At 41.0% G+C, this 12326-nt stretch overlaps 1 protein-coding gene across 3 annotated transcripts in view; it reads right to left on the reverse strand.

The window, feature by feature from the left end:
* The window catches only part of PIP4K2A (phosphatidylinositol-5-phosphate 4-kinase type 2 alpha), a 196129-nt gene that overhangs the window by 38802 nt on the left and 145001 nt on the right, over positions 1–12326 (reverse strand). For all 3 annotated transcript variants that reach the window (XR_012644067.1, XM_074984868.1, XM_074984867.1), the window contains exon 5: positions 2625–2771. Coding sequence is in view for 2 of the 3 variants with exons in the window: in XM_074984868.1 (XP_074840969.1) it covers positions 2625–2771 (147 nt within the window). In the remaining variant the exon portion in view is untranslated. The remainder of the gene's footprint in view (positions 1–2624; positions 2772–12326) is intronic.

Consider the following 12326-nt stretch of genomic DNA (forward strand, 5'->3'; position numbering starts at 1 on the left):
TCTCCACATGCTACTGCAATACAAATAAAAAACACATTTAAACAATAGGAGGTTCCCTGTCAGAGCATTCTAGGAAACCCTACATGCACATAAAATGATATAAATCAAAGAAGATACATACATAACCAAGCAGCACACAAACAAACCAAATTCCCCATCTTGGAAACAGGTTGATTACAGCACATTGACTGCATAACAACCCTAAACCTTATCCATAACAGATAATTTTGTCTACAATTGGATGTAAACTCACTGAGTTGTGAGACAGGGACATTCCAAAAACTGGTTTGACAAGGAAGGCGATAGTTATAGATTAGCAAACCAGCTCAAACGAAAAAAGTAACGGCCTCAAACATGATATGCTGCTGTATTTCCAAGTTTTGATGAAGACAAGAACATAAAGTGAGAAAAATATTTCTGTGGATATTTCAAATACCATCAAGTCACGAAGTATTGGAAAACTTATGATAAAAACATATTTTGAACAGATAAAAGATCGCTGGTTCAACATCTGGACTTTTGTATACTTACCTAAAAAGAACCTTCCCCTTAATCTTTTATAAATCACCCATCTCTTATTCAGAAAACAGATTATTGACTCAGCCTTTAAAATAACTTCGGAGGTGCTTTTAATTAAGTACAAACTCCTGAATCCCTACTGATCAAGAGATGGCATTTGTCAGTTGGTTAACTTTAAGTGGGCTACAGGGCAGCATGAATATGTGTGTCCATTTGAGAAAAAGCATCCAATGCACAATTAAGAAGTATTCCCATTCTCCCCTTCTAATTTTCTCTAATTTTTTACTCTCTCCCAAAGTGGCCACAATGCTAGACACTAAGTGAACAGTTTTTGACCAATTGCCAGTCAGTTCTGAGAAATCAGCTAGGATGAAACATCCAAGTGATAGCTTTTCTACTGGTCTTGTGTCAGGCTCAGTCTCACTCCTGGGCCCTGGGTCCTCCTTTCAGTCCACTGGCCCCACCATATGAACCCCGCTACTCTTGCTTGGGGCAGGGGGTGGTCTGGGGGGAACCTGGTCTCCACCCACTTGTTCCAGGTTCTGGCTCAGGGACCCTGAATGGCTGCTACCAGTGAGGGCTGACTCCCTTTGCCCTTGCCCTGCAGCTCCTCTCCCTGGGCCACTTCCCCAGACGGTTTCCCCTGGTCCTTCCTTCCACTAGTGGTAGCCGCAGCAGCAAGTTCCCTTGTTTGCTTGGCTCCTCTGGCTGACCAGTTCCTCACAGTCTCTGGTTAAGCTTCAGGCCCCCCCACCGGACTGGGGCAGTCCAGCCCCCAGGGTTGCTGAGGCTCTTCTCTTTTGTGGTCTCTAGTGTTCCTCCAAGTCTCCTTCCCTCTCCTCACTCGCCTTCCAAACTCTCCTTAACCACCCTTCTCTTGCCCTGCATGGAGAAGAGCTTATAAAGGTAGCCCTGAGTGGGGTCAGCTGGCTGTAATTGATTTAGGGCAGCGTACTCCTCAGCTGCTCTCACTTTGATTATCAGCTCCATCCCTGATGTTCTTACTCCTGTCTTTTCCTCTCCTGGCCCCACCCTGACACAGTCTGCAAAAGGTGGGTGTGGAAGGGCAACACTTCCGTCAGAAATACACAATGCTATGCAACTATCTTTGAACGACAATAGAGAGATAGCCGTGTTAATTTGTACTCCAACAAAACAAAGCAGCAAAAATGTAGCACTTTAAAGACTAACAAAATGATTTATTTGGTGATGAGCTTTCGTGGGACAGACCTGATTGATCTGAAGAAGTGGGTCTGTCTGACGAAAGCTCATCACAGAATAAATCATTTTGTTAGTCTTTGAAGTGCTACATTTCTGCTGCTTTATCTCTGAATGAGTTGTAGATATACTAATGCCGTCAAATGTGTGGAAATAACATTTACTATAAAGCATGTTTAGAAATAAAAAGGGAGACTTTGGGAAGGGAATTAAAACAAAATCACTTAGGAGGTTGACAAATGCAAGTGGGGAACTCATTTTAAGTATTATATATTAAATACTGCATGAATTAAAATTAGAAATAATAGGCAATCATTTTAAAAAAAACAGGTGAAATATGTCTGGTAGAGGGACTAAGCACACAAAGTTATGTATTGTAGCATTCAGTCCAACTCTTCTACCTTAATTTCCTTTAAATATCAAACGAACTATATAAGTGATAAACATTTCTGTTTGAAACTGAGAATGTTGCTAGTCAATTACTTCTCTTAAGAGGTTACCAAAAGCCGTATTCAAAATAAGTAGTGATTCTCACAAAATAGATCAAAGGAGTATAGAAAAAAGAACTAGATTATTACATTTTTACAGTGGTTTTTTGTTTCAGCCATTAACAATTAGTTACATTTAACAACCATACTCTGCTAAACCACTTCCCTTAAATCATGCATGATATAGCTTAAATGCTGTAACTTGTACAAAACTGTTTTGCAGTTTAGCTAACCACAGAGTTTCTTTATTTTAAAAGTAACCTACATAACTGCTGAACAATATTCATTTAATAGATTTGATTGTGCTCCGCAACAACCAATATTTGAAACTCTCAATTAAATGATTAACATTTACTTTAGTGGATTCAACTATTATTTATATCCAAAGTTACTTCTTACCTTTAAATCATATTTTCTATAAACAGACAAACGATGGCTGAACACATTTCTTGTTACAATCATATATATCTCAACTCCATCAACGGTAAGCCGGTACATGCCAAAAAATTGGGGAAGAAGCGTAATCCCATGACACTCCACAATATACTGCAAAAGGGACAGAAGAAAATAAAAGTAAAGATTTAAAAAATAAAAACTGATCCAGAGAGACAAATACATGTACAGCCTGTGTGTTGCGGGTAGATACACAAACCACTAAAAAAAAAATCAAGCGTCCAAACGCTTTCCCTGCGTCTACACAAGCCCCATCCTTTCGGAAGGGGCATGTTAATGAGCAGGTTCAGAAGATGCTAATGAGGCGCTCCCATCAATATGCAGTGCCTCATTAGCATAATGACAGACGCGGCGATTTGAAAGTGTGGCTTTTCGAATCGCACACTGCCCGTGCAGACGGGACCTTCCAAAATGACTCCCCAGTTTTCGAAATCCCCTTCTTCCTAACACCATATTCATGGCAGCACCTCATTAACATCTTTTGAACCCGCTCTTTAACATGCCCCTTCCGAAAGGAAGGGGCTCGTGTAGACCCAGCCTTTGAAACGTTGCTATACTTGTGGACCAGTATAAAAAACAAAAATCCTTTTTATATTAACAGCATTCCTTATAACATTCAGCTTGCTGGGCTTTTTAGAATAGGGCAGACTCTGTGTTTGCTGACAGCACTGTGTTTTATTAGTCCAAAGGACACCAAATCAGCACAATAGGATCTCATACAAAGAGAAATTGTCTTTTTAAACACTACCCACTTTGTTTTTATTCTTTGTTGTGCTGGATTTTGCCTTTAGTCTGTAGATACTTTGTACTCAGAAAGCTGTAGCAAACTTTAGCATAGCATATGCTTTCTGTATATATAAACAACAAATGGTATCTGTCAATTCCTTTGTGCTAGTTCCCACATTATGTCAGCACCTCAAGGTTACACAATCCACATTGAATAGACAGAAAAATGTAGAATACATGGTTTTGTTTAGAGAATATTCTATATCCACCATGTTCCTTCTCAAATGGGACATTATTTCTGAAGAAAGTCTTTCACACTACAGACATACAGTGCTTCACCACAGTTTTGATAACTGCCTTCCAACTAGTAATTAAGAATGCTGTAGGAAATAGCATTAAAGGAAACAAAAATACAGACTATATCAAGAAAAAAGTCATTTAAGAAGGAATGATAATTTATGGTGAAAAATAATTGCCAAATACCTGAATCAGAAAAATCCACACATTAATTCAAACACCTCCCCCCTTTTGCTTGGAAAAGAGATTAGAACAGTGGTTCCCAAACTTTTCGGCATCACGCCCCCCTTTTGATTGTTGAGAAACCCTCAGGCTCCCCCACCTCTTCTTTACTATCACTCAACCCCCCTTTTAACAAATAACTCAATTTGTAATTTAAAATAAACACAAAATCTTGATATAAAAATGTTATTTAAAATTTTAAAATAAGCATAAATAGTTTTTTGGACCAAAAATTTAATAAAAATGTAATTTAACAGCAGAAACAAATGAATTTAATGTGGAAGATGATGCTGCATTTTCTTTATAAATTGGGAAATCCTAGAAGACTGACTATGGATCATCCAGGCTAACAGCACAGGCCCCACCTTGTGGATACCTGCTGCAGCCCAAGCTGGCCAGCTCCCCAAGCCCCTGCCAGGTGCTTGCTCATCCAACCCCACGCTGTTGGGGCCACCCGCCTGAGTGGCCCAAGCCCCTGCGCTGCTGGGGGCCCGCAGCCCACCCACCAGCTACCCAAACCACCTGTGAGCCACAGGCCAGCCACCCGTCCAAGCCCCCACGCTTGCACGGACAGCCGCCGACCTGCCTGCTGTCCGAGCCAAAGGCCAGCTGCCTTTGCTGCTCACCCGAGCCCCTGCATTCCTGGGACCAGACACCCGTCTGAGCCCCAAGCTGCTGGGCCAGCCGCCTGAGCCCCCATGCTACACAGGCCAGCTGTCTGAGCCACCCACCACCTGCCCTACCCGCCTGCCCAAGCCTGCGCTGCTGGGCCCAGCTGCCCAAGCCCCCTCACTCCTGGGGCCAACCTCCCAAGCTGCCTGCCTGAGCCTGCCTGCCTGAGCCCCTCCCCACCCTGAAAGTCAGGCACTGCGAGCCTCCCATCTAACCCCATCCTCCCTTGCCAAGCCACACTCACTCACTTCTGCAGGAGGCAGCTAGCTCCACATGAGCCTTCGCCAGCTGCCTGCTTTCTATAGTGGCTGTGCTGGGTTGCCCATGTAAAATGAAGGGGCTGAGAGCTGGAAGCAAGGGCTGGCTCTTTCTTGTGGTGGGTGGCATGGGGGGGCAGGCTGGGTCACCTCACCCTCCCCCAGAATTTCTTTACATGCCCCCCAGTTTGGGAAACCATGGATTAGAAGAAAGTTAGGACAGACTTGCATGAGACGAGAGAAAAGGCACTGATCGTATTCCTTTCTCTCCAATTCCCATACGCATCTCACCCAGAGGGACAAACATACATTTATACATATGTTAAATAAAATCCTTACAGACGGGGAACTAAAGCACTACCAAAAACTTCTAAAACCAGAAACAGCTAAAGAATAATTAGTAGTGTTTGGTGAAAGCTAACGCCTCTCTCTTTTTGCAACAAAATAATCATTGTAGTCAGAGCAGTTTCTTTTAAAATGTAGGTGATTTTACATCAAGTTTCTATGGTCACGCCTATTCTAGCAAACTCAAAGTTGTACCAATGCAGTTGTGGTGCTGTAATATTGAATTGCTCTATGCTGACAGAAGAGAGTTACGATAAAACCACCACTATGAGTAGTGGAGGCTATGTTGGTGGGAGAAGCGCTCCCACCAATGAAGTGCTGCATACACTACCACTTACACTGGAGAAATTTATGTCCCTCAGGGGAGAGTTTTTTCACATCCCTGAGAGACATAAGTGATAGTGTAGAAATGGCCTAAGACACAGCAGAATAAGTTATTTGGCAATGATTCTCAAATTCAGAGTATAATGAAGTTTGAAATTATGTTGTTATATTTCTTATAAAAAGTCCATTTCAGTGCTGTTTTCTAGGCAAGTTCTTAACAGGTTTGTAAACACTATGGCTGCGATGATTGACCTATCTCTTTCCAGTTCCTTAGTGCTCTGCTTTCATCCAATTAACATAACTAACTTGATGTTACGTTTTAAAGACACAAAGGAAAGAAATTCTGTTTATATTAGCAGTTTAGTTAACTTATAGAAAACTTTTCAAAATAATGCCAAAACAATCCTGTCCAGCAAAGAACTAAAGAATAGGGAAACAGCAGAGATGCAAACTTACTACAAGCTGAACAAAGAATGACTTAAATTGCATCACTTTACATGCCAAAGAGTACAAGCAGACTGAAGATAAAGGCTCAAAAGATGATTTAATCAGGGCACAGTGTCTAACATGTCAACTTCTGTATCTATTTGATCAAAGTTCCTGAATTACAGAGGAAAAATTGTTAATGATGGGATTGTCATTATATGCCTATTACTGGGCATATCACTCATTTTAGCTACAAATATATCTCTGTTACGCACAAACCTGGTGTTATATTCCAGATTTTATCACCATAAATTGATATCAGAAATATTAAAATCAAGGTAATAGAAAACTGTAGCAAGTTTAAACGTGAAATCATTATTTCAGGCAGGTTCTTCTGTTATTGTGTTATGCTCCTCATTATGTGCCTAATATACATTATAAAGGCTAATGTCATATTTGCGCTTTAGCGGATTGGGAGTTGTGCTCATAAAAACATTTTCTAGATACTACCTCCCCTGGAACGAATGTTTTCCATGATGATCCTGAAAATGACACATCCACTTGCAGAAGAATTTCTGAGCTAGAGAAACTTTTGATGGACATTTTCATAAAGTATTTATGGCCCATATTACTATGGTGTATGAGTGTCTATGGGGTAGGGAAGTACTATATTATCCACAGTTTACAGATGGGGAACTGAAAATCACAGGCTATCACCATAATGCTATTTAGGCACCAGTGATCTTCACAAAATACAGTGCAAGCTTTATTACCCATTAACCCTGGGGAGCAAAGATTGCTGGATAATAAAATGGGACAGTTATTCAAGCTGGGACAGCTAGCCCTGTGGACGCTGGCCCCACCAGCCCCAGCCGGGCATGCTAGATAATCAGCTGCCATCTATCACTGTAAACAGCTAAGTTTTCTAGCAGAAAGCCCCCGAAGCACCCAAATTTTGCTGGTTGACATGCACAAAACTGCCTATCTTCTGGCATGTGATTTATCCTATAGCATATGCCGACTGGTCTAATCCATATGCAAGACAAAAACGGGCTTTTTGTGGCATGCTGGCTAGCAAAGGTACCCAAATAGCCCAGTTTGTTAAAACCGCTGGGCTAGAGCCAACCTCTTGTTTTGTTCTCTTTCTGGCCAAATTAATAATTTACACAAAGTGGAACTGCTTCATCAGATTAGACTGGGAAGGACTGCCCATAACTATCCAATGTTGTGGCACTCAACTGGACTGTGGGAGACCAAGGTTCAAGTCCCTACTTCAAATCAGGCAGAGTGGGGCTTTGAAAACAGTTTCTCTACTTCCCACATGAATGCCACCGCTACTGGGCTAACGGCTACAATGGGGCCTGTCTCCCATATAGTCTGAGCTTTTGTGTAACGTAGGCCACTGAATTTCTACAAAATAACTTGTACAGACACAGTTTAAAAAAAATCCAATCTTGATTTTTAAGAGCCATTGACAGTAATGGAGAACCCACCATGACCCTTGACAAACTGTTGTAATGGTTACTTCCAAGGACTGAGGTGATTCTCCATCACGGGTGGCAATCTTTAAACCAAGACAGGATGATCACAATGAATCTTTATGGCCTGAGAATCTGCCATTCTTCTCCTCACTCCAAAATTGTTGTCTATTTCTGCATTAGAAAGACTGAACACTGGCTCTACCCCTTCTTGCAGGATGATTTTGGTGAGCTTTTATGCAAACTTCAGTGATGACACAGGACATAGAATTGCAATGGTGACACTATCCCTGTGTCTACATGAGCCCCTGCCTTTCAAAAGCGGCATGTTAATGAGCGGGTTCAAAAGATGCTAATGAGGCACTGCAATGAATATGCAGTGCTTCATTAGCATAATGATGGCCATGGTGATTCGAAAGTGCAGCTTTTCAAATTGCACACCACCTGTGGAGACGGGACCTTCCGAAAGAACACCCCCTACCCCGTTTTCAAAAGCCCTTCTTCCTAACACCAGATAGCCACACTTTTGAATCGCTGTGGCCGCCATTATGCTAATGAGGTAATGCATATTCACTGCAGTGCCTCATTAGCATCTTTAGAACCCACTCATTAACATGCCCCTTTCAAAAGGAAGGGGCTCGTGTAGACCCAGCCTATTACGGGAAGAATAAATTGTGCTCTTTCCCAATCTTTCTGATGTATAAAGAATGCCTCAAAAATAGGTTTTAAGCATGATGATTTTAGCCGCATCAGCCTGCTTATATCAGAGGTGGCTGGTGACACCAACAGTGATCACTCTCCATCCTGAAAACTTACCATTTATTCCTACCCTTTGTTTCCTTTCTTTTAACTAGTTCTCAATCCACAAGAGGACCGATCCCACTTGTCCACATGCTCATGGACTCCTGTCAATGTACTCTGGTAGATTAATCAGGCATGATTTCCCTTTGCAGAAATCATGTCGACTTTCCCCCAACAAATTATGTTCACCTACTTGTCTCAGAATTTTATCCTTTAGTACAGTTATTAGACTTACCAGTCTGTAATTACCAAGATCCCTTATAGAGCCTTTTAAAACTATTGTTATCACATTAGTTATCACGCAGTCATTTAGGAATTTTATAGAGACAAAGGCTGCTATTTCTGCCAGTCTAAGAGGCAACATTCTCTTCTTACTTAATTATGTAACCTGCAAATGCTTGTATTCTGTATTTGCTATTTCTACTTTCTGATCCCTTTAAAATAACTATTATATCTACAAAGAGATTGCCAGAAAAGTGACCAAAGCCATAGTGGTCTTGGGTTACAAAAATTGCATAAATGGCAAAAATATAGAGTAAAGCAGCTGTTGGGTGGGAGGGTGGGGAATGGGAGAGGTATACATTCATTCCTGATATAACTTCAAAAATATTTAAACTCCCTCCTCAAACCCTATGCAACCAACACTCCCAGCTATCTCCGAGATACCACTGACTTCCTGAGGAAATTACAAAACATTGGAAAAGTTCCTGACAACACCATCCTTGCCACCATGGATGTAGAGGCTCTGTAAGCTAATATTTCACAGGAAGATGGATTACAAGCAATCAGGAGTACCATCCCTGATGTCACCACAGCCAATCTGGTGTCTGACCTCTGTAACTTTGTTCTCACCCCCAATTATTTCTGATTTGGGAACAATTTATACCTCCAGATTAGTGGAACTGCTATGGGAACCCGCATGGCCCCACAATATGCTAATATATTTATGACTGACCTGGAACAACGATTCCTCAGCTCCCATCCCATATTACCCCTCCTTTACTTAACGATACATTGATGACATCTTTATGATTTGGACCCATGGTATAGAGACTCTAGAAGAATTCCACAGAGACTTTAACAATCTGCATCCCACCATCAACTTATGCCTCTATTACTCCATGCAAGAGATATATTTCCTGGACACAGTACAAACCAAGGATGGCCTGATCAGCACCACACTCTACAGGAAACCCACTGATCGCTATACTTACCTACATGCTTCTAGCTTCCATCCTGCACACACAACTAGATCCATTGTTTACAGTCAAGTCCTTAGGTACAATAGCATTTGCTCTCATCCTACTGACAGCAACTGAAAACTACAGGATCTCTACCAAATATTCATTAACCTGAATTACCCACCAGGAGAAATAAAAGAACAAATTGACAGGGCCAGATGAATACCCAGAGACCACCTATTCCAAGATAGGCCCCAAAAAAGCCAATAACAGAACACCACTGGTCATTACCTACAGCCCCCAACCCAAACCACTGCAACGCATTATTAAAGACCTACAACCTATCCTTGATCAGGATGCCACACTCCAGAAGGCCCTAGGTCACAGGCCTGTTCTCTCCTACAGACAACCTCCCAACCTTAAGAGGATCCTCACCAACAACCACAGTCTATACCACAGGAATACCAATCCTGGAACTTTTCCTTGCAACTAGGCCTGTTGCCAACTTTGTCCACACATCTATTCTGGAGATACCATCACTGGACTTAACCAGGTTATTCACAGAATCACAGGCACATTCTCATGTTCCTCAACTAACATCATATATGCCACCATATGCCAACAATGCTTACATGCTTTGTATATGGGACAGACTTCAAACTTTCTTAGACAAAGAATTAATGGGCATAAAACAGACATAAAAACACTCCTGATTCACAAACCTGTCAGCCAGCACTTTAATGGAGTGGGCCATTCTGTTAATGACCTGAAAGTCTGTGTTTTACTGAAAAGGAATTTTCACAGCTGTTTGGAAAGAGAGGCTGCTGAACTCTTTTATATTCAAATTCAACACATTAACACGTGGTTTGAACCAGGATGACAATTTTCTAGTTCATTATAGGGGCTCTTTTACATACTTTGCTTTATCTAATTCTTGATTTCCCCGCCTCCTTCTGCCCCTCTGATCTCTGATTTGCTCACCTTGATAATAACTCTTCTGATTTGTCAACCTTGATTACTATTTTTGGTTCTCTGTGTCTTAAATATTGAGTCTGTTCTGGTGTGGCTATGATCTGGAAAAGTGGGTCTGTCCCACAAAAGCTCATCACCTAATAAATTATTTTGTTAGTCTTTAAAGTGCTATTGGACTGCTTTTTTGATTTCAAAGAAGTTAAAGAAGCAGCAGTATGCATTACTCCTTTGTACTCATCCTTCTCTTTCATTTCCCCTTTCTAGAGAGCAGAAAACAGCTAATTGTTTTGGGGGATAAAAATCCTGATCCTGGAAAAATTAGATCAGAAAGGTGTGCTGTAACAAAGTACTGTCTCAAAATGGAGGCAGGGGGTGAAGAAGAGGAAAAGACCCTTAAGCAGTGTACACAATTGTTCAGGATAGGGCAGGGTGCTATTATTTTTACAAAGCCCTATTGGGATGGAATTTATTTCACTGATGAACTGTGTAAGAGGCAAATTATCTGACTGGGCATGTAGCTGACCAAGTGAAGGGATGCATTAGCTGAAGTAGAAGACAGACACAGAAAGCATTTAAAATTTATAAATGCAAGAGACAGTTGCAATACATCATGGATCCTGTAAAAGCTGTGAAAAAGACTTCTTACTGCTAAATCGCTTGAGATTTAGATGAAATTGTACTCACTTAGCTCAATTTTTCATGACCGGTTCTGAGGCACAAGGCCATCACTCTCAGTCCTAGAGCTTAGGTTGTTACAGATATGTGGCCTTAAGAGAACATACTTTTTAGTTTCACGTATCAATTTGAAGTCTGGCTAGATGACCATCAACATCCACATCCGTCCAGGAAAGAATGCAGGAGACTGAAGCCTAACGTAAAATACTAAAGTATGATACATGAGCTGCAGCTTTAATACCTCTTTGGAATGAACATACTGCACAACATTTTGGACAAACATTTAAAAACTACTGGTGACATTCTGGTCCTGTGGAAGTTAATGGAAGTTCAGCCATGGACTTCAATAGGTGAGGATAGAATCCTAAGTATTTAAATTAAATTATGTGACATAGTAAGTGTTAGCTGTTCAAATGTTCTTCTAAGCTTTTCTGTAGTCATCTCTTTTTTCAGAAACAGAATTCCAGTCCAGCAGGGCGTAATTAGGCTTAGCCTTACTCTTCTGGTTCTCCTGATTTTCTATAGCAAGGCCACATTTATAGAATAATTATTTTAGTGTAAGCACAAAGGGCCACATTATGTGCAGAAAAAAAAGTGCAACCTCATGATTTGCATGAGTTCAGACAGCACAAAATTTGGACCCAAGTCTCTAGTCTTTTCTCCATTCCAAGCAAATTCACCTGCCTCCTCTACCTCTCCTCCATGGTTCTTCATAACAGAACACCTATGAACCTTTTCCACTCGCAAGATTACAAATATATACACAACCACACAAATAGTCTAAAGAATTTAAGATTCTCAAATTTATATTTTGAGCATTAGTAACTCAAAATGTTGTATTCCTCATTTTGCTATTTTGTTCCAAAAATTACCCCATCTTCTCTGTGCTTCTCCAATATGTTGGTGACTTCTGCAAGAGCTACCCACTTTGGGTTTGTCTGCATAGTGGAATAATGCACTTTCCAGACAGTGACTTCTAAACCACACTAACTGGTTGACAGATGCTATAAGTGCACTCCTAGCATACTTTAATATAGTGCTGTTTGTAATATTACTATGTTAAGTTCACTAAGGAATGTTTAATGTGAACCAGTAGGATGTACACTGATGAATTCATAAGTAACACATCAGTGCACATCAGAAATCACATGCTGTAGTGCACATTAAATCCTCCTGTGTAGACAAGCCAATAGAGTGATATCAGAATACCCTTTTTAGCATATACAGTAGGACAGACACCTGTTTTATAAGGTGCTTATCCTGATTCTTTGG

Source organism: Carettochelys insculpta, chromosome 2 (assembly GCF_033958435.1).
Source record: "Carettochelys insculpta isolate YL-2023 chromosome 2, ASM3395843v1, whole genome shotgun sequence".
Taxonomy (NCBI): domain Eukaryota; kingdom Metazoa; phylum Chordata; order Testudines; family Carettochelyidae; genus Carettochelys; species Carettochelys insculpta.